General features: G+C 39.3%; 1 protein-coding gene across 7 annotated transcripts in view; it reads left to right on the forward strand.

Annotated features, from left to right (window-relative positions):
• SPATS2L (spermatogenesis associated serine rich 2 like) overlaps positions 1–27183 on the forward strand; it is a 188938-nt gene that overhangs the window by 124716 nt on the left and 37039 nt on the right. For 6 of the 7 annotated variants that reach the window (XM_006059328.4, XM_025277955.2, XM_025277956.2 and 3 more), the window contains 3 exons: positions 417–663; positions 21231–21437; positions 22786–22921. In XM_006059328.4, coding sequence (XP_006059390.3) covers positions 417–663; positions 21231–21437; positions 22786–22921 — 590 coding nt within the window. The remainder of the gene's footprint in view (positions 1–416; positions 664–21230; positions 21438–22785; positions 22922–27183) is intronic. The other variant, XM_044937008.1, reaches the window with a different exon arrangement.

Raw genomic sequence — 27183 nt, forward strand, 5'->3', positions numbered from 1 at the left:
ATAAGGAATGAGAACTCTTCTCTAATAGCACAATAGATGAATTCAAGTTCCTCCAGGGTAGTAACCATGAGATTTTTTACTCTATGACCATTCAGATATGTAGGCCCTCAATTTGCTCAAATGATATGTCAGCTATTTTAAGCCATTTCCTGCTGTTTTTTGTTTGTAAAGGAAACTTTTTGTTTTCTATGTTTATGAGGTAAAAGTTTATACAACTCATTGGGGGAAAGAAGATATTTATAGTAACTTGGGTGGTTAATAAAGACATCAGTGTTTTCACCCATTTTATTTGAAGAGTCAGAAAACAAAAAAAGCAAAAGGATAACATATCTTATTTTGCTTTCTTGGACTCACATTCTATTTCAAGGTGCTTGTGAACTGCATAATACTCATTTCTCATTTGTTTCTCATTCTAGAACAATAAGAGAAAACGAAGCAAGTCCAAGCAGCATCAAGGCAACAAAGATGCTAAAGACAAGGCAGAGCGGCCCGAGGCAGGGCCCATGCAGCCACCACCGCCCCAGATACAGAATGGCCACATCAACGGCTGTGAGAAGGACAGCTCATCCACTGATTCTGCCAGTGAAAAACCAGCCCTTCCCCCTCGTGAGAAAAAGATCTCAATACTCGAGGAACCTTCAAAGGCACTCCGTGGGGTCACAGGTCAGTTATTCTTAAGTAAAGTTGCTTAGAAAGACATAGAAGAAAAGGATGGCAGGGGACCCACTGGGACAGTCACTGCTACTGTTGTTGTTAAGGAAACGATTGTCCTGCAACATTGTCCATAGATTCAAACGGTCTTCAGGCAGGATGGTAGGGGCCGGGAGGAAAGTAACAGGACCAGAGAAGACATGTCCAGTCCAGCCCTGCAAAAGTCAGAGGATTTTTTTTTTTTAATCTAAAAAATATAGTTCTAGTCTTTATTGGAATCATCAGGAAAATAGAAATTCCAAAGACACTTTGGCTGGCATAAGGGAGGGATAATTGGTGATCAAAGGAAATGTTATTAAAGGGTAGACCAAATTATTTTATCTCCTGGTATTTTATATCATGCAATAGAATATAATCTTCCAGGGTGTTAGAATCTGGAATATTCTTTATTTGTGCTACAGCTATATATTCATTACTCAACGAAAGGCTGCTTCTTAATCAACCGTATGACCTTAAGGGAACCATTTCATCTCTAGTGTCCCATTTCCTTTCTGTAAAATAAGGCAACTGTACAGGACTCTACTAGATCTGTGATCTTCAATACTATTTGGCCCAAAGCTCCATTTTTATGTCAAATCCTAAAGTAAAATTCACAGATAATATAAATCTACCTAGAAACAGAACATCAATAATATAAAGATATAAGAAGTTCAAGAATAGCTAAAATAGAAGGCTTAATAAAATGGCCAGATGTTCATACCCACTTATCATGAATTGCTTTATACTTACAGGAAGGGAGATAGTAGTCAACTGGATAACATGAATACTGCTTCTTTATATTCAACATGTGAAGTAAAAACTAAATAAGTATATTTTAATATAGACATGGGGTCACTGGGAAAGCAGCTGCTACAAATGCAGACTGACAGTTGCTGATTATCCACTCAGATACAGTGACTGCCTTTGTGGTTGGCCATGGAATTTTCGAAATGGTGAAAAACTCTTGGTGAAGTTATAAACACCAGAGAGTACAGTTTTCTCTTAATGCATATAGTAGTTGAACCCTGGAAATCCAAGTAAATCTTGGAAATCCATAGGAAAACTGTACAAAAAATACTTTGAGTTTATATGTCACATGTCTGGGAAGACATGAGAAAATTCAGGTCACTGGGCAGTTCTTCGTTGTGTGGGATTCCTGTGATTGTGAGTCATCTAGCATCCTGCCCCCAACACCCACCCATACAAAATTACTTGGATAAATTTTAAAAGTTTTTCAAAACACCTCCTAAAATAAACCAAAGATGAATAAAAACAGGGGCTTAAAAAGCAGAGGCATCACTTTCCAGACAAAGATTCATATAGTCAAAGCTATGATTTTTCCAGTAGTCATGTATGAATGGGACTGTTGAACCATAAGGAAGGCTGAGTGCCGAAGAATTGATGCTTTCGAACTATAGTGTTGGAGAAGACTTTGAGAGTCCCTTGGACTGCAGGAACATCAAATCAGCCAATTCTAAGGGAAATTAATCCTGAATATTTATTGGAAGGACTGATGCTGAAGCTGAAGCTCCAGTACTTTGGCCACCTGATGCGAAGAGCTGACTAAAATTGGAAAAGACCCTGATGCTGGGAAAGATTGAGGGCGGGAGGAGAAGGGGGTGACAGAGGATGAGATGGTTGGATGGTATCACTGACTCAATGGACATAGTTTGAGCAAACCCTGGGAGATAGTGAAGGACAGGGAAGCCTGGCATGCTGCAATCCTTGGGGTCACAAAGAGTTGTACATGACTTAGCAACAGAACGACAACCTACGGGGAGAGTTTAGTTGAGCAGAAGAGACAGGTGCAAACAGAAAATCACATGATAACCTGTTCTGAATCAGGGATTACCATGAGGAAGCATGAAATAACTGACACTGTGTAACACATTAAGAAGTTTTCTAATTGCTCACAAAGCTCTAATTTTCTTCCATAAACATTACCTAACAACACTATTAATAGTGCTATAATTCAGAAAATCCTTACTACACAATGATATCTTACAACAAACAACAAAAATAACCTATTTCTCTTTAGAATCTGGATGTTCCAGTCATCTTTTAATTCAGCTTTCCCTCTGCCTACAATTTTGAGAATGTTTTGATTTATGGTCAGGGCAAGAGAAAGAAATTAAATAATCGAATGGCACATTCCCAACTTTGCCTGTGATTGCTTTCACACGAATTACTTTCAAAATCTAATTACTCAGGTTGCTGTTGTGATATCAATCATACATTAAAAGCCCAGCACATATATTTGTTCATTTACTTATAATTTATACCTTCTTCCTAAAACAATTTCAGTAACTCTATCAAGTATATGACATTAGAGAAAATGCAATACTGAAGCGCTTCACTTCACAGTGGAGAGCTGCCTTGAAAGTTAAATACCCAGCAGATGAGTTCTCTGTACAAGGGGGCTTTTGTGAACCCTGTCATGAAACTGTTGGCAAAGAATACTTTATTGCACAAAGAACCATCCCAAGATCCCTCAGTTTTGTAAGTTTAGCATAAAGTCATTAAGGTATGTCGGTATTATTTGTTAATAATTAATAAAACAAAGATATTACTCTTGTAAATCTTTCTGTTAAAGAATAAATGATGACAGTGGAAGGTTATCAGAAGTTTTTGCAAAAGGAAGGGAATTCTCCTGGTTGACCATTAACTTCACCAGCAGCTTGTGATCATAAATTTTAAAATGAGTTTATAGCTAGTTAAGTTTCTTCCCAAAGATAATGAAGATTCATCAGGAGGTTGATGCCAAAACTATCAAATGACTTCTGAAGTGCTTTGTTCAATTTTTCAGAAATCCTGAGATCTCTGCTAAATATTTTACAGATGAGTGTCGGATCTTGCGTATTACTGCACCCTATTTTGAGTAGACCTTTGAAACTGGGAAGGATGGGAAAGATCCCTTAATCCCCTCACTATATAGCTGAGTAAACCAAGGCCCCCGGGGTCAAGAAGCTGAGCAGATCTGTGCCCCATGGGTAACTCTGTCTGGTTAGCAAAAGCCTGACTCAAATCCATGCAATTTTATGCATGCATTAGAGAGTTATTACTAAAACCACAGGCTCCATAACTCTTGAAAGATGTATATAATTGAAAAATTAGGGAAAAGTAATTATAACAAAACCAGATAATGATATTCTGTACTTGAGTGAGTTCAAAGTATGAGCCTTGAAGAAATCTCCAGTTTGCTGGTGGTGGAGCATTTATCAAGCTTTCCAGTGATGAAACTGGCTCAGGGAAGCTTGCCCTGAATGCCCAGTTGGGCAGCAGGCTGTGAACATGTGGAAAGCGTGTTTTATCTTTTATAACACCTTGACATTCAAGATCTCTCTTTCTAAAGGTTTTAAAAAGGATCATTTGCTGGTAGGGGAAAAGTTGCTTTAAGATATGTGCAGGTGGTTCCGGGGTGTTAGTGTGACTTCCCACATGAAAAATAACCACCAAAAGCATCATCGTTTCAGGCTGTAAATATAGTACTGTCGAGTGGGACAATGCTGCAAGTCAGAGTATAGCTCTGAAGTTGGGGAGTTTGATTTAAACTTAGTACAAAATTACTTTTTTAAGCCTTGGAGTAGTTTTTTCTGTATTTCAGAATTTTTAATAACCACTCAAATTAGATCTTTTACATAATCCAATCAAGATTATCTGCTGCTGCTGCTGCTGCTAAGTCGCTTCAGTTGTGTCCAACTCTGTGCGACCCCATAGACGGCAGCCCACCAGGCTCCCCTGTCCCTGGGATTCTCCAGGCAAGAACACCAGAGTGGGTTGCCATTTCCTTCTCCAGTGCATGAAAGTGAAAAGTCAAAGTGAAGTCGCTCAGTCGTGTCTGACTCGTAGCGACCTCATGGACTGCAGCCCACCAGGCTCCTCCGTCCATGGGATTTTTCAGGCAAGAGTACTGGAGTGGGGTGCTATTGCCTTCTCCGAAGATTATCTGCATCTAAGTACAAAGTCAGACAAGGAGTAGATCAAGATTTATATTCACAGAAGTAATGCCAAGGGTCACTTTTATTTCTAAGGCTCTATCTAAATGGTTAAAGTGCATTATGACCTTAGGTTTCATTTTTCCCAAATTTGGCTCCTGCTCTATTTTCCTTAAGGTTCGGATCGCGGAAATGTCTATACGTTTATCACCGCATGGGCTAGAATAGAAATTCAGATTCCTCTGCTGTCCTTCTCCCCCTGGACACAATTCCCATCCAATAGGAAAGGAGCAGGATTGTGGGCCACCAACTGGCTCCACTGAGATAAGCTTGGGGGCGGGACTTTTCCTTGTCTTCAGCTCCTCTTCCCAGCAGGCTTCCTTTATTTCCTCTCGTCTTGTAAAGCATCTTGGGAAGCCAGCTCTTCTGTTACCCGTTACTTGTTTCTAACAGAAGGCCCCATGCTGTGTTCACTGACCTCCACGACCTGGGCTTCTGCCCTGTGTGGGAGAACAGGAGCAGCCTCATCGTCTACCTTTGCCATGCAGATTCTGCGTGCAGCATGCCTCTGGGACGGAACCGCTTTCTTATTCTCTAGGTGAACTGAACCAACTGTGAGAGAAGGGTCCTGTTATTTTAGAATGTTGGCTGCCTGTCCCTCATTTGTGCTTCATATAAAAAAGAAGAAAACAACAACAGACTATTTTACAATATTTTTGTGGTATGGGGTTCCCTATAAGATTTCCAAGCAGATTTTTTAATCCTGTTGTTGGCCCTAGCTCCAAGATTATCTCCTCTGCTTTTCTAAACCCTATACTGGACCAGAGGATTTGAAAAGATCAACAAGAAGAAAGCAGCTTGCCGAGAACTTTAATAGAAAAGCCAAATATGTATATTCCAGGATTTCAGCCATTCCAGCTCTCAGATGGAAGCAACATAATATCATTGCTAAGAAGCAGGGCTTTAGCATTAAACATGTTTGGATTCAAATCTTGGCCTCGTCACTTACTAGGTGTGTGACCCTGGACAAGCTAACCCTTCTGTGTCTCACCTGCAAAATATTCTGCAATTGTGATGAGGAGTAAATGAGATAAATAAAGTGATTAGCACAGTATTTGGCACAGAGTAAACCCTGAAGTCATTTCTTTGTCTATATAGGAAATATCTTACGTGTCTAACATGTGCCAGAAATTCTTCTAGAGGAAGTAAACAAAATAAAAAAGTTTTTGCCTTCCTGGAATTTCTGTTCTTTTGTGGGGAATGGGGAGAAGAGATGCACAGTAAACCAGAATACACCAAAATGTTTATGTGAAAGTGTTAGTCGCTTAGTGGTGTCCAACTTTTTGTGAGCCCGTGGACTGCAGCCTGCCAGGCTCCTCTGTCCATGAAATTCTCCAGGCAAGAACGCTGGAGTGGGTTACCATTTCCTTCTCCAGAGGATATTCTGACCCAGGAATCGTGCCTGGATCTCCTGCATTGCTGGCTGATTCTTTACCATCTGAGCCACCAGGGAAGTTTAAATGTTTATGCTGCTGCTGCTGCTGCTAAGTCGCTTCAGTTGTGTCCGACTCTGTGCAACCCCATAGATGGCAGCCCACCAGGCTCCCCCGTCCCTGGGATTCTCCAGGCAAGAACACTAGAGTAGGTTGCCATTTCCTTCTACAATGCATGAAAGTGAAAAGTGAAAGTGAAGTCACTCAGTCGTGTCAGACTCTTTGTGACCCCATGGACTGCAGCCCACCAAGGTCCTCCATCTATGGGATTCTCCAGGCAAGAGTACTGGAGTGGGGTGCCATTGCCTTCTCTGTTAAATGTTTATAGATTATAGTAAATGTTGTGAAGGCAGCAAGAAGGAGAGAGGCTTGGGCAGGAAGAGGGGTGTGTGTAGCAACTTCAGATAAGGCCCTATATGAATGGGTGAAGGAAGAGGATATGTGGATGCTGAGGGAGCCCCCATTCACGTTCTCTGACATCAGGCTATCTTGGTCTAAACAGCCAATGTTTTATTTAAACCTTGCTGCTGCTGCTGCTAAGTCGCTTCAGTCGTGTCCGACTCTGTGCGACCCCATAGACAGCAGCCCACCAGGCTCTGCCATCCCTGGGATTCTCCAGGCAAGAACACTGGAGTGGGTTGCCATTTCCTTCTCCATTGCGTGAAAGTGAAAAGTCAAAGTGAAGTCGCTCAGTCGCGACCGACTCGTGGCAACCCCATGGACTGTAGCCCACCAGGCTCCTCCATCCATGGGATTTTCTAGGCAAGAACACTGGAGTGGCTTGCTATTGCCTTCTCCAATTTAAACCTTAATTAAGGACTATTTTAGCTAAAGCCCTTGTAGCGTTGTAACCATTGGTTTTTAATTAAAGATTTAGTGCTTTGTTAGGGTATATAGCTGACATTAAGTACGGTCATGTGAGCAGGCGTTTTGAAGCATATAGTTTAAAGCACATAAGTTTAAAGCACATTTATCATTATTCTCACTCTGTTATTTGGGCATCTGATGCCTTAGTGCTAACTCCTGTTTGTAGCTGTGTGTTGTTCAGTCTCAAACTCAGCTTCCAGCAGCACGGTGTCTGAATAGTTCGGGTAATATTAGAGGCAGCCTTACACTGTGTTTCCCGTGTCTTAGACCTCTGCTTCCTTTCTCTGTGTGTGATAAAGCAGGAGAAGGAGACAGACATAGGATGCGGTGACTCAAGGACACGGGATAAATAAAACCCCTCGGGTACTTTTCTGTCACCTGGGTAGACTGAACTCCAGAGCCCTCCCCCTTCTCTTTCTCATTTGAAAACTACTTTTGCTGCATCCCTACAGCAAAAATTCAAACCATCTTCATCTCTGAATAGCTGATACCTTCCCAACTTCCCAGTCAAACCTGGTTAGTTACAAGGTTTCAGTTACAAACAGACTTAATTAAATGGAATGCACTCCTTGCAAAGAATAAAATGCCTTTCATTAATTTTTTGGACTGCACGGAGATCCAACCAGTCCATCCTAAAGGAAATAAGTCCTGAATATTCATTGGAAGGACTGATGCTGAAGCTGAAACTCCAAAACTTTGGCCCCCTGATAGGAAGAACTGACTCATTTGAAAAGACTCTGATGCTGGGAAAGATTGAAGGCAGGAGGAGAAGGGGACGACAGAGGATGAGATGGTTGGACGGCATCACCGACTCAATGGACATGAGTTTGGGTAAACTCCGGGAGTTGATGATGGACAGGGAGGCCTGGCATACTACAGTCCATGGGGTCGCAAAGAGTCAGACACGACTGAGTGACTGAACTGAATTGAATTGAAACCTTTAAAGGTATTAATGACATTTAAGACCTTGTAAAGACAATATAAACTAAAAGACTGGTTTCCAGTCAGAAAGTTCCCAGCTTGATCTGAGCCAGTCCATTTTTACAGAATGGAATGAACCTATTTGTTTAAGTCTTTGTTCCAAAGTTATTGGCTCCTCTGAATTTCTGTTAATTACCCTGTCATCTAGAGATAGAAGAATGATGTAAGATGCAAATTAAGGTATACAATAATTATAATGTGAAAAGAGTTTCCTTGGGGTTTCATCACTATAACATCTTAAGAAAATTATCTTTACTCACTGTCTCCATGTCTTCACCTCTCTCTCACTTATCAATTTTTTAAGGTCCCATCACTCCAAAGAAATTGCCCCCACTGAGTTTACCACTGGCCTCCACATATTGAATCTAGCAGACAATTTTCCAATCCTTAAGTTACCATTTCCTTGCAGGACTATTGACCACTCTTTCCTCAACCATCATGTCTTTTCCCTTTGGTGTCTATGACCTGACACTTTTCCTGATTTCTCCCCTCCATCTTCATTGCTTCTGTGTTTCCTTTGAGGGTTCATCTCCTCTAACTGGCTGTTAATTGTTGAGGCTCATCACGACTGGTTTAGTTCCAAGTCCTTTCACACATAAAGCTCTCTCTTCTTAGATCATCTCAGTCGTGCTGTAACTTTGATTGTGTATGCTGGCTCACATACTCCTCATCCCAGTTGAGGCTACTCTCTGAACTTAGACTCCTACTTGATATTTTCACTTTGATATTTCAAAGCACTCTAACATCATGCTCAAAACAAACTCCTGATCTCTCTTCCCAGTCTTAGCTTTCTGATCTTAGTGTACCATCCATCCATCCTGAAGCAAGTCAGAAATCTAGGCATCAGTTAAGACATCTTCCTCTCCCCTGATATTCAATTGATCACCAAGTCCTATTGATTTTCTTTTTCAAATATTCCTGACATCCATCCATTTCTTACTATCTTGATCTCTACATTTCCATCCAAACCATCTTCTCTTGTCTCTGCTGCTATAGTAATCCATTCCTTAATCACCTGGCATTCATTCTGTTCCCCTCTAAATCATTCTCTATCCTGTAATCTCTTCAGTTCAGTTCAATTCAGTCACTCAGTTGTGTCCGACTCTTTGCGACCCCATGAATCACAGCACTCCAGGCTTCCCTGTCCATCACCAACTCCTGGAGTTCACTCAGACTTATGTCCATCGAGTCAGTGATGCCATCCAGTCATCTCATCCTCTGTCGTCCCCTTCTCCTCCTGTCCCCAATCCCTCCCAGCATCAAATAACACATATTTGGACTCTTAAAGATAAAGACCAAAAGTCTTACTCTGGCCCATAAGTGAAAGTGAAAGTGAAGTTGCTCAGTCGTGTCCGACTCTTTGCAATCCCATGGACTGTAGTCTACCAGGCTTCTCTGTCCATGGGATTTTCCAGGCAAGGGTACTGGAGTGGGTTGCCATTTCTTGCATATTCTGGCCCCTGTGTCCCGTTCCAGCCTCATGATCTGGTGTGCTGATTCTTGCTCTTTGCTTCAGCCATACTGGTCTCCTCTTAGTCCCACATAGGGGCTGTGTACATCAGTCAGGTTTAAGTCAGGAGACAGAAGCCACACTGGATATTTGAATGGGCGGAATGTAATAGCAAGAACTGCTAACTAAAACAGTAGGAGGTGGCTAACTACTAAATGGGTAAGTGAGGACTCTCAGGGGTCTAGGCTTGTCAAGCGAACACTTACCATTTCCAAGAAGGCTGGACAATAAAGGAAGTAGGACTGGGAGATTCCCCTAGTCTAAAACTAGATTCTGACCTCATCAAATAAAGTGTGTGGCTACCAGTTGTTTGTTGTTCGGTCACTCAGTCGTGTCTGACTCTTTGCAACCCCATGGACTGCAACACGCCAGGCTTCCCTGTCCTTCAGTGTCTCCTGGAGTTTGCTCAAACTCATGAGTCAGTGATGCCATCCAACCATCTCATCCTCTGTCATCCCCTTCTCCTCCTGCCCTCCATCTTTCCTAGCATCAGGGTCTTTTCCAATGAGTTGGCTCTTTGCATCCAGTGGCCAAAGTTTTGAATCTCCAGCTTCAGCATCAGTCCTTCCAGTAAATAGTCATGACTATCAGAGGAACATGCTCGCAGCCTTGTGGTGACAAAAGATCTCGGCATAAGGCCTGGGCCGAGCTGTTCTAGAGAAGAAGCCTACCATTTCCGGAGAGTGTAGATGGACTGGAACTGCTCAAAGCCATTGCCACTGGGGGGAGTCAGGGAATGTGGCATGAGCGTGCATCTGGAACTCCTCTGCATGGCTGCTGGCTCCTGTAGGGAATAATAATAATGATGAAGGACCAAAACCAAAAGTGTATTTCTGCCCTCATCACCTTGCAGGGGACTCTTTGTTACCCTCTACTAACAAAGCTAACAATCTACCAATTGGCAAAAGAAAATTGTTTACAGGGTCCACTGCTATTTATCACGAAGTAGGGCAAAGAAAGGTGGATTTAGAGTCAAGAGATAATAATTTGATAACTGCTTCAAACACTCTCTGCCTGGAATGCAGTTTTCTTCCTCTTCATCTGATTAGTCTTTTATGTGGTTTCAGGTGAGCTTAGTTGTTTCTTCTGTGGAGAATTCATTCTTGATATCCCTAAGCCAAATGCATGCCAATTGTAGGTTTCAGGACTATGTACTTTTTTTTCCCATAAAACTTATCACAGTTGTAATTCTACATTTGTTTGTGTGGTGGTGTGGTTTATGTGTCTTCCTTTGAGGCTGCAAGTTCTATGAGATGGAAACCACAGCTGTCTTTTACCACTGTTATGTTTTGGTGTCTGGAACAATAACTGGACATAATAAGCATTCAAGCCTTTTTCATGATTTGTATTGAGTTGTTAATAATAAATAAATGGATATGTATAGGTTAATTTGGGGCTTCCCTGGTGGCTCAGATGGTAAAGACTCTGTCTGCAATGTGGGAGACTTGGGTTCAATCCCTGGGTTGGAAAGATCTCCTGGAGGAGGGCATGGCAACCCACTCCAGTATTCTTGCCTAAAAGTTCCTATGCTGCTTTTTAAAGATAATTGTGGATTTTGTATTCCTGATTTTAAAAGACATTTATATTAATTGAAGAGATGTGAAAAATACAGTAAGGTTTAGAGGGAAAAAGCCTACCTCCTAGAAACAACCACTGTTGAATTTCATTTCAGAATGTTTTAGATTTATAGATATATAGGGGTCATTTTTACAAATGTTATGTAGTGTGTGAACTTTTGTATCTTGCTTTTTACTTAACATGACATTATAAACATTACCTCATATCATTTTGTTCTTTAAAAACATGACCTTAATAGCTGCGCTGTGTTTTTATGAATTTGCCGTTTAGTTTAATTATTTCCAAACTATTGTCCATATGCATTGTTTCCACTTGCTATTATAAACAATGCTATAATGAACATTTTTTGTATATAAATCTTTATGAACAATCATCTTCTTGACATACTTTCTTTTTTTTATTTATTTATTATTATTTTTTTTAATTTTATTTTATTTTTAAACATGAAACACTGTATTAGTTTTGCCAAACATCAAAACGAATCCACCACAGGTATACATGTGCTCCCCATTCTGAACCCTCCTCCCTCCTCCCTCCTCACACCATCCCTCTGGGTCGTCCCAGCGCACCAGCCCCAAGCATCCAGTATCGTGCATTGAACCTGGATTGGCAACTCGTTTCATACGTGATATTACACAGTGGAATTATTTGGTTCAAAGGGTATGAGTATTTTTAAAATTCTTAATATATCACTGTCCAAAAAGATTGCACTAATCTCATTGTTTTATTTGTAAAACTGATTAGTAGGAAAATGGAGAATTTTGCAGTGTTTAATTTCCATTTGCATCTCTTCTTTAGTGAATATTTAAGAACACTAAGATCAATGGTCAAAAAACTACCAATTACTTTATTATTGGTTATCAGAAAACACTGTTGTATTCACATAAGTACTTTTAAGAGAATGGTAATGCTTTAAGTAACACAGACATTAGAAATTTTAGGCATTATTTTATAATAGCAAAATTATTTTTTATCAAAGTTTTTTTCTTGATAGGACCACTTACAATACTAAGTTAATCATCATGAGATGGTGTGATTTACTGAAATTACATTTGTATAGGGGACTATGAAGTCATCTTAACTCAGTGAGTTAAAATAATTATTTTATAACTACTCTATAATAAATATATCCTTTAATATGTATTTTTATTTTTTTAACTGTGCTGGGCCTTAGTTTCAGCATGTTGGATCTAGTTTCCCCACTAGGGATTGAACCCATGTCTCCTGCAGTGGAAGCAAGGAGTCTTAGTCACTGGACCATCAGGGAAGTCCCTTAATACATCCTTTAAATTTAGACTTGAATACCCGGTATACTTCCTTCAGTCTACCTTTAAGTATAAAAGGCTTTCACCAAAAAGCTAAAGAGACAAGGGAGTCTTCAGAGACTTTCAAATCTGAACACATACATAGTTGTACATATATTATGAAAATCTTTGGCTCTAAGTTCATATATTTCTCCCCAAAGGAAGATTTGTTTTCTTTGATATTGTTAATAGAAAACAACCACCACTGTTCATGTTTTACTCTGTAAAATAAATCAAGGACAAGTCCAATATGTAAGTAGATACTAAGATTTAGTAACTAGAAAATGGATAGTTCTCAGTATTGACAAGAGTTAAGTGTAAGTACAATTACATCCACTACAGTTGAGTGTCAGTGGATATACGTGACTAGAAAATAATTTAGCAAAGCATATCAATAATTTTTTAAGAAAAATAAAGGCAAGAATTTGTGTCTTCTTCATCACAAACCCTACTAAATTATAGTAAAGGAATTTTTAAATATAGAAATCCACAATGATGAAGGAAAGGGAAAAGACAGCCTCAGTTTCTAGAGGAGGAAAAGTAGATGGAAGAGGATTGACTGATGAAGCAGAGTATGGGAAGCTGCAGCACAGACTTCAGAGGGAGGGAGCTTTGGCAGGAAGGATGCTGACTGCCTGGCAGAAAATGGGGAAACTCTAGATCTAGAGTCAGCCTTTAGGATGGGGGACAAACTTAGAAAGAGAGGTATAAAGCAGGGTAATTAAAGATATTTTAAGGAACAGTCCACTATCCCCTTACCTAATTCCATTCCAGTTTGTTTTATAAGATGTCTAACGTTTGCCTTCAAGGTAAAAAGGGAGGGGTGGGAGTAGGGAGAGCAGAAAGTGATATGCTAGTATTTTAATGACCATTAAAATAAAATACAAAATTCTTCACAAGAAAATAACAAAACCCAGTGTTTCTCAAAGTGTCATCCACAATATTCAGTATCCAGTTTAAAGTATTACTATATTACTAGACATTGCAAGAAGAAAATATGAACTTTAGTGAAGAGAAAGATTAGTCATTAGAAGCAGACCCATAGACAACCCAGATGTTGAAATCAGCAGACAAGGATTATCAGTATGTTTTAAATTTTTCCCAAAAAAGTGGACTTAATAGGTGAAAGGAGGAGAATTTCAGGAGAGATGGAAAGAATGAAATGACAACCCTGGAACTAATAAGTACGGTATTTGAAGTTTTGTGGAAGTCATCAGATGCCTTTGGCAGCAATTTGGACAATAAAGACTAAAGGATCAGTGAACTTGAAGACAGGTCAAAAGAAATTATCCAAACTGAAGAAAAGAGAAAACAAAATGACAACAAAAGCAGAGCCTCAGTGACTCAAGGGACAATATCAAGCATTCTCATAGATATGTAATTGGAATCTCAGGAGAAAAAAGGAGAGAATGGAGAAACGGGGGGACATATGAAGAAACAATGCCCACAGTTTTTCCAAATTTAACATAAAACAACAACCCACATATCCAAAAAGCTCAGCAAAATCCAAGCAGAGTAAATGATAGAAAATCACACCAAAGCGTGTCACAGTCAAACTGCTGAAAGTCAGAAATGAAGATAAAAGTTTAAAAGCAAAGGATAAAAGACACATAACAAACAGGAGACAAGAAGAGTAAATGTTCACTTCTCATCAGAAATGATATGGGCCAGCAAACTCCAGAATGAAATCTATAATAGGAATAACTGCCAGTATGGAATTATATATATATCTAGAGAAAATATCCTTCAAAAAGGAAGATAAAGTCAAGATATTTTAAGATAAACAAAAATGGAAAGAATTTTTCACCAACAGAGTTGCACTACAAAACAAGCTAAAGGATATTCTTTAGGTTGAAAGTAAATGATACTAGATTGAAATTTGAATCTGCTGGAAGAAATGAAAAACACTGAAAATAGTAAATATATGGATAGAAAGAAAAATGTGGTTTTTTTTCCCCTCTTTGTTTTTTTTGAAAATCAATTGACTGCTTAAAGCAAAAATAATAACAATGTATTGTGAGGTTCAGAACAAACATAGAGGTAAAATATACGGCTGTAAGTATACAGTTGATAGAAGTGGGTATGTGTAATTATTTATTTATTATTGTATGATTGTTACATTATACATGAGGCAGTATAATATTGATTCAAAGGACACTATGATAAATTAATGATAAGTACTATAATCCTTGGAACAACCTCTAAAAGCAAAGAATGAAGAGGTATCACAAAAAAGATAAGACTAAGAATTTCTTGAAAACCATTTCACCTAAAAGAAGTAAGGAAATAATCAAAGAAATAAAGAATAAACACAACTCAAAATGGTAAACATAACCCAGTAATACCAATAATTATATTAAATGGAGATGGACAAAAGACTCTTAAGTAAACAACAGAGATTGACAGACTGGGTAGCAAGACCAGTAGCAAGACCCAATTATATGCTGATTAAAGAAATGCACTTCACACATGAAGACAGAGACAGGCCAAATTCACAATACTTACGGGTTTTATCACCATTTTATTAGTAATTGATAGAGCAAGTATATTAAAAATCTTTCAGAATGTTGAATATTTGAATAGTGTTGTCAACCAACCTGACCTAATTGACATTTGTAGAACACTACACCTAACCACTTGAAGGACACATGGCATTTTCACCAAAATAGACCAATTGCTAGACCATAAAATAAGTTTCAAAAAAATTTAAGTATTAAAATCTTTAGATTATGTTCTTTGACCAAAAATAGAAGTAAAATAACATTTAATAGCACTAAGATATCTAGAAAATTTCCAAAAATTTAGAAATTAATCAACCTTCTAAATAATTCATTGATGGGATATTTCCTGGCAGTCCAGTGGTTGGGACTCTGTGCTTTCACTGCTGAGGACCTGGATTCAATCCCTGGTTAGGGAACTAAGATCCCGCAAGCCATGCAGCACAACCAAAATAAATAAACAAAAATTAAATACTCTATTGATCAAAGAAAAAAAATTCACAAGAGATACTAGAAAATCATTTGAACTGCACCATAATGAAAATACAGTAACCCAGTTACCAGTATCGGTAATGAAATCGATCCTGACCCCACATTTATTTATTTAAAGACTAGCAACAGCATATTATAAAAGAATTTTATGCCAAAAGGGAAGTGAACACATTTCTTTAAAAATATGAATCACTAAAATGCACGTGAGAAGAAATGGAAAATAGAAATAGCTCTAAATCCATCAAAGCAATTGGTAATTAAAATTCCAGGCTGAGGTGGCTTCACCAGTGAACTCTTAATTTAAGAAAAAATAATAGCAGTCTTAAACAAATCTTTATTTCCTGAAATAGTTTAGAAATAGAAGGAAGTCAGCACTTTTCAACTCATTTAATGAGGCCAGCATAGCCTTATCAAAACCTGACAAAAATTATTACAGGAAAAGCCTCGGAACCACATTGCTCATAAATAAAAGAGCAAAATCCTCAACAAAATATTAGCAAACCAAAGTAAGGACAATATATTAAAAAGTTAATACACTATAACCAAAGTAGTTTTTTCCAGGAATGCAGCATTGGTTTAACATTTAAAAAGCAACCAATGTTGTAATGAAATCAAAGAAAATAACAGCATGATCATCTTAAATCACTTGATAAAATAAAAACTCCCAGTATATAAGAAAGCCTACTGATAAACATATGAAAATCATACTGTATAGCCAATATAATACTTGCTAATAAAATATTGAATGTAGTTTTCCTAAAATCAAGAACAATGCAAAAGTAATTGTTCTACATTGTCCTAGAATTCCTAGCCAGTCCAATAAGGCAAGGAAAGATTGGAAAGACAGAAATTACACTTCATTTACAGATATCATTATTGCCCATATAGAAAATTACAAGAAAGCTACAAAACAAAAAACTAATAAGGAAATTAGCAAGGTGTTTTAGGTACAAGTTCAATATATAAAAAGCTAGTTTGTATTTCTGTATTCTAGCAACCAGCAATTGGGAAAGGAAGTTTTAAAAAATTACTATACATACAATGACATTTTGCATGTCATCTAAAATTTTTGTTCAGTCACCAAGTTGTGACCAACTCTTTTCCACCCCATGGACTGCAGCACTCCAGTCTTCACCATCCTGTCCTTCACCATCTCCCAGAGTTTGCCCAAGTTCATGTCCATTGAGTTGGTGATGCCATCCAACCATCTCATCCTCTGTTGCCCTCTTCTTCTTCTGCCTTTAATCATTTCCAGCATCAGGGTCTTTTCCAATGAGTCGGCAGTTCGCATCAGGTGGACAAAGTATTGGGGCTTCAGCTTCAGCATCAGTTGTTGCAAAGAGTATTCAGGGTTGACGTCCTAGGAATAAAAACTAAAGATGCACAAGACACTGAAAGCTGTAAAATGATGCAACAAATAAAAGAAAACCTAAAGAAATGGGGAGATATATAATGTCCAGTACTCAAAAGATGCAATATCATTAAGATACCAGTTATCTCCAAATTGATTTATACACTGAATGCAAATGCAGTTAACATCCCATCAGATTTTTTTGAAAAGAAATATACAAGTTCATTGTTAAATTTACATTGAAATGCAAAGGACCTAAGATCTTGAAGCAATCTTGGAAAAGAAGAGTAAAATTGAAGGACATTCATTATTTAATATTAAGACTCGTTATATAGTAATTAGTAAATGAGATAGTGTGGTATCAGGGTGAGGAGAAACAATTAGATCTGTGGAATAGACTAGAGTTCAGCAATAGAACACACAGATACAGTCAACAAATTTTCAACTGAGGTGACAAAATAGTTTAGTGGAGAAAGGTCAACTCAGATTTATCATGCTGGAGTCTTACATTCTTTTTTCGCATTTTACTTACTAGTTGTTAAGGGCAGAAAGACTATGTCCCATTTAACTCCTGCAAATTAGCCAGGGCAAGCACGTAGTGGTCATTCTATACAGGCCTGTTGAGTTAAATTGAATCAGAAATCAGATCCATACTCAGAAAGCTATATAACATCTATGTTGGGATTTGATAAGTAATTTTAATAAGAGGAAGGCTCAGGTAATAGATTCAAAAACACATAAGCTTCTAGGAGCAATTTTTTAGACACATGGACAAGGATTAAATTCAAATATAATTTTTATTGAAATCTGGGCAGATTGGGTGTTTCCAAAGATAACTCTCTTTCCAAGAAGTAGCTACTTTGGTTCAAGTATTTGATGAATGTTGGATAAAGACATAGCCAGAGACTCATATCAAACTAGCTTCCCTATAATTGGAAAGGCCCCAGGCATGCAAAGTATGAAAGTAATACTGATTCATTCATTCACCCATCCATTCAGTATTCATCATGTACCCACAAGGCACCAAGCATATAATGATGAACAAGACATACATCACTGTCTCCACTTTTCTCATGTAGAAATTGAAGAGGATATTTTAAGGTTTCACTAAAATCAATACTCTTAGTCTAGAATATAAATTTGTAATGACTATAGATTGTAGGCCAACAAATTTCATGCTTCTTTTGGTTTGTATTAGGGCTCTTCAATAGAAAAATAGTATGAGCTGTATATGTAATTTTAAATTGTTTAGTAGACACATTTAAAAAGTAAAAATAAACAGGTGAATTAAATTGAGTAATATATTCTATATAAATTATATTGACAATCATATTGACATGTGATCAATATTTTTTATTGATCAAAGGAATATTTTTAATTCTCCTTTTTTAAGTCTTCACATTTCAGTGTGTAATTTACACTTAGAGCCAACTCGATTCAGACAAGCCATGTTTCAAGTGTTCACTAGCCTTATGTGGCTAGTGGCTACCTTATTGGGGAGTGATATGATTCAACTCCAAGTCAGCTATAGTCTACTGAAGATTACAAGTGGAGGGACTTCCCTGGTGGGCCTGTGGTTCAGCATCTGCCTTCCACTGTAGGCAACACAGGTTCAATCGCTGGTCAGGGAACTAAGATCCCACATGCCATGGGGCAGTGCACCACAACTGCAAAGCCCATGTGCCACAACTAAGATTCGGTGCAGCCAGAAATACATACATAAAAATTTCTAATTAAAATAATAAAGTTTACAAGTAGGTTTCTGAAAGATGGAAAACTGATGGTATTTCTAGCTCATAATGTTAGAGGAAAATCGCTATATCCAGGAAAGGACTCTTTTTATTCTATTGCTAGAAATATCAGGACCTGTGGTCAGAATGAACTAATTCTGTTATAGTCAAGAGTTCTGTAACCCTCCACCAATTCACCAGTTTTCATCTGAAAGAATCCTAGAGTTTTACTATATTTGGAGACAAATTGTACTACCAGTGTGCAAATATACGCAAGTAGTCTTTGAGACGGAGAAGGCAATGGCAACCCACTCCAGTACTCTTGCCTGGAAAATCCCATGGATGGAGGAGCCTGGTAGGCTGCAGTCCATGGGGTCGCTAAGAGTCAAACACGACTGAGCAACTTCACTTTCACTTTCATACATTGGAGAAGGAAATGGCAACCCATTCCAGTGTTCTTGCCTGGAGAATCCCAGGGATGGGGGAGCCTGGTGGGGTGCCGTCTATGGGGTCACACAGAGTTGGACACGACTGAAGCGACTTAGCAGCAGCAGCAGCAGTCTTTGAGAACTCAGATCTTTCCATCATTTAATGACCCCACCATTGAGACAGTTTTCAGGTCCTAAAAAAAATACTACTACTCAAATATCTCAATAAATATTTGTTAGATGAATGATGAAATGAACCAGTAGCCCTCATATCAGTTCTCTGATACACAAAATATATTCAGCTGTAGGTTAATAATCCCAAATTCATTTGCATGCTGGTCTTCCATTTAAAATGCTTTTGCATTCAACAGAATAATTTCTTTCTTCTGTTCTAAGGTCATTATTTCCACTAGGCTATAATGGAAATCCCCTTTATTTTCAAGAATAACAGTAATTTACTACACTATGCACAATGAACTGTATTTTAGAGTCTTAATTTATTGAATTTCATCAAACCTGAATCTCAACTGTGATTTAGAGAGAGTTGGAACCAGCCTATACTTAGTCCCTTTTAACAAAACATTTATACAGTCATCAAAAAATTAGTTTTTCATCTTTCACAGTAGTTTCTCCTGGTGAGGGTACTACCCAGGTACCATCCAACTCCACCCCAACAGAAACACCTGGAAGCTGAATCCTGGATCCACTTCTGAATCGAAATTTCTGCAGGTGGTGTCAGGGAATTTGCATTTGCAATAAGTACTAGGGGAAAAGTCATGCACACTAAAGTTTGACAACCACTGCCCCTGCAGTAAAGTTCCAAACTTTAGTATAACTAAAGATAAAATTGTATACTATCATTTAAATCTGTTTTATTACTGGAGGAAATGATGTTTTCAGTACTTATTTACTTTGTTCACCACCTGGGCTGAACATTCCACTATGTGCTGTAATTTCCTTTTAAGTAAATTTTAAGAGGCACTCGATATTCAGTCTATAAAACATAGGCTGTGCCTTTTTGATAAATAGGTAATAAATGATGGATTCAACTAAAATCAGATTTACCCATCATAAATGGGCAAACGTCTAAAACCAAACTGACTAGGACCAAATTCTATTCTTTTGTATTTTCCAAGTGTATTCTCTATAATGCGTGTGACAGTGTCAGGAAAGGTATTCTTTGTTTCTTTTTTTTTCCTATGAAATCATTTTAAGAGTATTTTAATTCAGTCACAATCCTACAGATAGCTATTGAGCTAGACACAAGTACTGGAGCTTCAAAAACGAATCAGATTTTGCATCTGCCTTTAAGGGCATCTTAGCCTCTGCAGGGAAGGAGCAGACATGAAAACCTTGTGTTGAATTTAACGCACCATGTTACACCAGGAAGTAGAGAGAGGTGAGACAGAGGCCAGGCTTCATAGCGATGATGTTGTGCTCAGTTTGGGTATGGGCCATAGTTGGCCAGAGAAATGGACTCATTCATACGGGGTAATCCAGACATCAGGAAGGTCAGAAGTGCCAAACCTACACTCTTTCCATTACACCCAACTTTCTCCAAGAACCTAACCTGCAAAAGCAGGCTGGCTTCCCTATTTCTCATACCCAGAGCTCTCTCTGGTTGTGAGTAAGATGTTAAGTGTGATACATTTCCTTTTCAGGCCACTAAGGTGCCATTTAATCCACTCCAGCAATAACTAAATAGGAACCTACCTTTAAAGGATGCCGAAAGCAACGTGCTGCTAATTTATTGCCACATCTGTTAAAGCTCCAGAGGGAATCTGACTCTCTAGATTTTAAATATAGTTAAGTTATTGTGATGATGTTTCCTGATTTAATCCTTCCATAAATTAGATGAAATGATCATAGAACCTGTTGTCACTTCATTCTTGCCCTAGCTCCTCTTCTGCCTTCATTAATTCCGAATAAAATACCACAAGACACTGATGTAGCACTTGGAGATGGGAGGGCTGTGTTTTTATAGCCTCAATTTGAAATCATACTTAAAGACATCTATGCCTTTACTGAATAGTGGGGGAACTGTTCATGCATATAAGGCTCCTAAGGATCTTCCTGGGTAGTTATGGGTGAGAAAACTAAGACTCAGAGATAAGTAGCTTGCCTGGGGTCACTCTGTAAGTAATTACCAGAGTCAAAACACCCACTCAGGTCTTCTAACTCCAAGTACAAGGCACTTTCTAGTATATCCCTTCATCTTCTGGGGAGTCTATTAAAACAGTTTCTTGACTGTTTGCAGTGAAAGGAACTATTGCCAACATGTTAACAAAACCCAAAATTGTGGCATCCCCATCACCTGATCATCAGTGTTTTTAGTTTATCACTTCACAGTCATTATTTGGTGTTTTCTTACAGAAGGCAACAGACCACTGCAACAGAAACTGTCCTTAGATGGGAACCCCAAACCTATACATGGAACACCAGAGAGGTCAGATGGCCTACAGTGGTCAGCTGAGCAGCCTTGTAACCCAAGCAAGCCTAAGACAAAAACATCTCCTGTTAAGTCCAATGCCCCTGCAGCTCATCTTGAAATAAAGCCAGATGAGTTGGCAAAGAAAAGAGGTAAAGTGATTTCTTTTGCACAAATGATTCAACATATTTTGCGCACACAGAGAAGTATCTGAATGACAAAACCTTCCAAAAGATACCGCTTAGAGTTAGACCTGAAATTGCATTTCTTTCTGTGAGCCACATAGATTGAAAACCAGATATGATTCCTCCATTGTTAATCAAAGGTCTTGAATGTTTAAGTGGAATTATATCCCCTTTGTCTGCCTCTCTGTGGCCATTCTTCTCTTTCTAGGTGTGGATAAATTTGCACCACAAACACTTGGTACCCTAACATCCTATAAAGCAAATGTTAATGCAGGAACCTCTTTAGCCATGTAAATGTTGAATGTTTCCCTGATATACAGGTTCTGAATTTGCATTGACTGAAGATGAGTTTAGAGGCCAACCATGTCTTCTGATATGATGTTCCTCATGTAAATTCAGTTCTGTGTTAGAACTTTCAGACAAAAGACACTGAAAGAGGGTTTTATATTGGACACCCTGTATTTTGATTACTTTTTGAACTTTGATATATTGATACTTTATGCATAACTAGTATTAAACATGAAAGGGGCTAAATCACTTCCTTTCTGATTACCAGAGGATTTAAATAATATTCTCATTCAGGCCTCAGTTGTATCTGATTTCCTTGGCTTGGGTTTGATTATACCTTCTCACTTTTCTTGAGAGAGATTTCTTTTTTCTAAGAAACCATGCCCTTGTTGGGATAAGTACAATTTGCCTATTTGCTCTGCACTATCTGTAAACCCTGGTGACAGTTTCAGGAAATCAGGCAAGATTGGCACCCACAGAGCTGCTTTAAGTACTGCTGGTATAATTACAAGCCTGGCTCAGGACTGATGGGGCCAGAGCCAGGGTACCTGGCACGGATGCTCTGTCCTCTCTCTAGTTCATTTGTACCTCTCCCAACCTCTATGTCATTTTCCTCTTCCAAAAGCCCTGCTGGCTTTAAACCACACAGAATGGTGTTTATAGAGACAGCCAGCAGCACAAATGGTCTTTAGACATATCAGATTCTAAGAAACCCCAGTTTGTAATAGAACATAATGATCAGAGCCTCTTTGCAAAGGGTAAAGGAGACACATGTGCCCAAAATGGCCCAGTCAGAGAGCCCACTGGTGAGATCACAGCTTCTCAGGGACCACACAAACCACCCACTCTGGATTTTAAAAAATTGGGATTATAAACATCTTCTTAATGGAACTTTTTTTTCATTGAAAAACAAAAGAAGATCTCTTTTTATTGGAAGGGGATATAGTTGCCTTTGTCATTGTTGTTTAGCTCAGAAATAAAAAAAATAAAGTGTTCACTACATGTTCTTTCTTGACGTTAATTTCAGGCCCAAATATTGAGAAATCGGTGAAGGATTTGCAACGCTGTACTGTGTCTCTAACTAGATACCGTGTCATGATCAAGGAAGAAGTAGATAGCTCCGTGAAGAAGATCAAAGCTGCCTTTGCTGAATTACACAACTGGTGAGTAATTTCACTTAGAAACTGTCAATTTATGGCACTTGAGCTGTTCCTATAGGTAACAGCATCAGATGGAAAATGTTGTTTATTTAATACATAAACATCACAGAACAACACTTCGGCGAGTTTTCTTAAACCCTGCTGACAGATGCATATCTTGGGAATAGAAAAGAAGAGAAAATTTGAAATAAAGGGAAACCTGATAGACGTATTCGCTGGAGTTTGAAGTTGGGTCAAAAGTATATGAATGATGTAGAACACAACCTCAGTAAAGGACAAAACTTCAAAAACTGTATTTTTGACATATCTCTGAAAGGTTAACATCATGAATGCTTACTCAGAAAGAATATTTTCCAGCCTGATATCATCATAAAATAAGAAAAGCTCCCTTAACAAAATTCAGAAACAGCTTATGTAAACTTAGCGATAGACCCCCATTCTTGGTATCTTGAAGACTGGAATTAAGAAATGGTATGCCAGTGTAGTTTTGGTCCTGCCCTGCCCTGCTCTGCAATGGATTTTGATGGAAGACATTTCTTTCAGCCTTATACTTTTGCTCATGTCCACAGTCAGAGTGAAATATCTGTTAGTAAAAATGATTAAGTTAATATCAGTATAAAAATGTTCTCAGTGTATCCATCAGGACACTTTCAGTTTCAAGTGACAAAACCTCAAATCACAGGAGTTAAAGAGAAAAGAGGATTTATTACTGATGCACATGAAAATCCCAGGAAATTCCTTTAGGCAAATTTGGTTCTAAGCCCAGTATGTTAGCAAGATTCAGATTCCTCTCTCTCTCTTTGCCTCCTTTCCTTAACCAATGTCCCCCACGGTCTCCTGGTTCTGCTTATTCTTCACTTCACTCTTAGGTACAGTGTCTCCATGTCGCAGCAAAGATGACACGCTGGCAGCTCCAAGCTTACACAATCTTCAGCCCTGTGATCTGAGAGAAGACTTTGTTTCCAGTAGTTCTGACAAAAAAGTCCAAAAGGGCTAATTCCCATTGGCTGGGTTGCGACATATATCTGTCTATAAACCAGTCCCTGTGGCTACAGGGACAGTCTTCCCACTAGCCAGGCCAGAGTCATGTGCCTGCCCAGAGAGTTAGCGGTGGGACATTTGCAGGGTGGGGGGAAAACCCCACCTGAACTCCATGAACTGAAAGGTGAAGAACCCTGGATCCCTGGAGAAAAATCATGGTGTTAAAGAGGAAAATTAGAACAAAGAAAACACATGTCCACAATGTCCAGGCTCACATAACATGTTCCCTATATTGGCTTCTCATGATTCCAGAGTTTGATCACACTTTCTGCATATTCTTCCCATTCTTAAGTCCTTTCTTTGACACTGATGTGCTTTTTTGCTGACTATAGCATAGTGTAAAACTAAGGATTATGTCAATCAGTAACCTAATGTAAAAGTCTCAAACTTTAAAGCATCTGCTACTTAGAATGTGAGATTCCAGGGGTGCATCAGTCACCAGGGAGTTGAAAACAAACCATTTCCTTCAGTTATCATTCAGTTAGGAATCATTTACCCTCCACCCAGTGGAACACTTCTCTGTTTGATCAGATTATAACCTCACTAATTGTTCAAAGCAAACTCCAAGAATATGTTTGAAAGTACTTGGAGAAGGTAAAGATGCTATACAAATAAAAAGTGTTATTATTACTATTATTACTACTGATATTTAAATTTTATAGTTACACAACTTTTCCAGTTTATCCTTCAGTTCAGTTCAGTTCAGTCACTCAGTCATGTCCAGCTCTTTGCAACCCCATGAACTGCAGCACGCCAGGCCTCCCTGTCCATCACCAACTCCCAGAGTCCACCCAAAACCATGTCCATTGAGTCGGTGATGCCATCCAACCATCTCATCCTCTGTTGTCCCCTTCTCCTCCTTAATTTATCCTTCAGTCAGTTCAGTTCAGTTCAGTCGCTCAGTCTTGTCTGACTCTTTGCGACCCCGTGAATCGCAGCACGCCAGGCCTCCCTGTCCATAACCAACTCCCAGAGTTCACTCAGACTCATGTCCATCGAATCGGTGATGCCATCCAGCCATCTCATCCTCTGTCTTCCCCTTTTCCTCCTGCCCCCAATCCCTCCCAGAATCAGAGTCTTTTCCAATGAGTCAACTCTTTGCATGAGGTAGCCAAACTACAGGTGTTTCAGCTTTAGCAACATTCCTTCCAAAGAAATCCCAGGGCTGATCTCCTTCAGAATGGACTGGTTGGATCTCCTTGCAGTCCAAGGGACTCTCAAGAGTCTTCTCCAACACCACAGTTCAAAAGCATCAATTCTTCGGTGCTCAGCTTTCTTCACAGTCCAACTCTCAGATCCATACATGACCACTGGAAAAACCATAGCCTTGACTAGACGGACCTTTGTTGGCAAAGTAATGTCTCTGCTTTTCAATATGCTATCTAGGTTGGTCATAACTTTTCTTCCAAGGAGTAAGCGTCTTTTAATTTCATGGCTGCAGTCACCATCTGCAGTGATTTTGGAGCCCAAAAAAATAAAGTCTGACACTGTTTCCACTGTTTCCCCATCTATTTCCCATGAAGTGATGGGACCGGATGCCATGATCTTCATTTTCTGAATGTTGAGCTTTAAACCAACTTTTTCACTCTCCTCTTTCACTTTCATCAAGAGGCTTTTGAGTTCCTCTTCGCTTTCTGCCATAAGGGTGGTGTCATCTGCATATCTGAGGTTATTGATATTTCTCCCAGCAATCTTGATTCCAGCTTGTGCTTCTTCCAGTCCAGCGTTTCTCATGATGTACTCTGCATAGAAGTTAAATAAGCAGGGTGACAATATACAGTCTTGACAAACTCCTTTTCCTGTTTGGAACCATTCTGTTGTTCCATGTCCAGTTCTAACTGTTGCTTCCTGACCTGCATACGGGTTTCTCAAGAGGCAGGTCAGGTGGTCTGGTATTCCCATCTCTTTCAGAATTTTCCACAGTTTATTGTGATCCACACAGTCAAAGGCTTTGGCATAGTCAATAAAGCAGAAATATTTTTCTGGAACTCTCTTGCTTTTTCCATGATCCAGCAGATGTTGGCCATTTGATCTCTGGTTCCTCTGCCTTTTCTAAAACCAGCTTGAACATCTGGAAGTTCACGGTTCACATATTGCTGAAGCCTGGCTTGGAGAATTTTGAGCATTACTTTACTAGCATGTGAGAAGAGTGCAATTGTGTGGTAGTTTGAGCATTCTTTGGCATTGCCTTTGTTTGGGATTGGAATGAAAACTGACCGTTTCCAAGTTACCCTAATATGTAAAAGCATGCTCAGGGGCTTCCTTGGTGTTCTAGTGGTTAAGAATCCACCTACCAATGCAGGGGACATGGGTTGGATCCCTGGTCCAGGAAGATCCCACATGCAGCAGAGCAACAAGGCCAGAGTGCCACAGTAACTGAGCCCAAGCACCTTAGAGCCATTGTTCCACAACAGGAGAAGCCACCACAATGAGAAGCCTGGACACACAACTGGAGAGGAGCCCCTGCTCTCTGCAACTAGAGAAAACCCGTGTGCAGCAGCCAAGACCCAGCACAGCCAAAAATAAATAAATAAAGTTTTAAAAATAAATAGATAAAAGAACACGCAACATCCAGACCTGTTCTCTGGAGCCAGAGTCAGCACACGTCACCTGTAAAGTGCCGGCGGGTTAAAAACCTTGAGCTTTACAGGCTGTAAGGTCTGTGTGCTCGTACTCAGGGCTGCTCCTGGGGTGTGGAAGCAGCCGGAGAGCCTGCAGAGGCAGGGGCCAAATCTGGCTCGGGGGGGGTCGTGGTTTGCCAGCCTCTGTCTGGAGGCTGCTCACAGATTACTCTGTCTTCTCCTTTGGTGCGGCATTTTAGAATACAGTCTTCTCCTGAGGCCCATGTGTGACACCTTCCCTCTGAGTGACTCACACACTAATCGACGGAGTGTAGCAATGACCTCAAATTACCTCTCTCCTCCAGCTGCTCTGAGTCCTTTTATTTTTTATTTCCTTAGTAAAATGAACATCACATGGCTCATGAGACGTCTTGAGATTTATAACCGATTCTTTGAGTGCTTTACTCCTCAAGAGCGGGAAGTGTGGGGCCAGGAAAGTCAGCACCCAGGGAAGATGCGTATCTTTGCTTGTAATTCACATCGTGTTTTATACTGTTGGGAAGGATGGCTTCTGAATGAGCTCTGCCAAAGCAATACGGCTGTTTAAAAGTCACCTCCTTGACAAAAGGACATTTTCCCTCCAAACTGAACAAGAGAACATTT

Source organism: Bubalus bubalis, chromosome 2 (assembly GCF_019923935.1).
Source record: "Bubalus bubalis isolate 160015118507 breed Murrah chromosome 2, NDDB_SH_1, whole genome shotgun sequence".
Classification (NCBI taxonomy): Eukaryota; Metazoa; Chordata; class Mammalia; order Artiodactyla; family Bovidae; genus Bubalus; species Bubalus bubalis.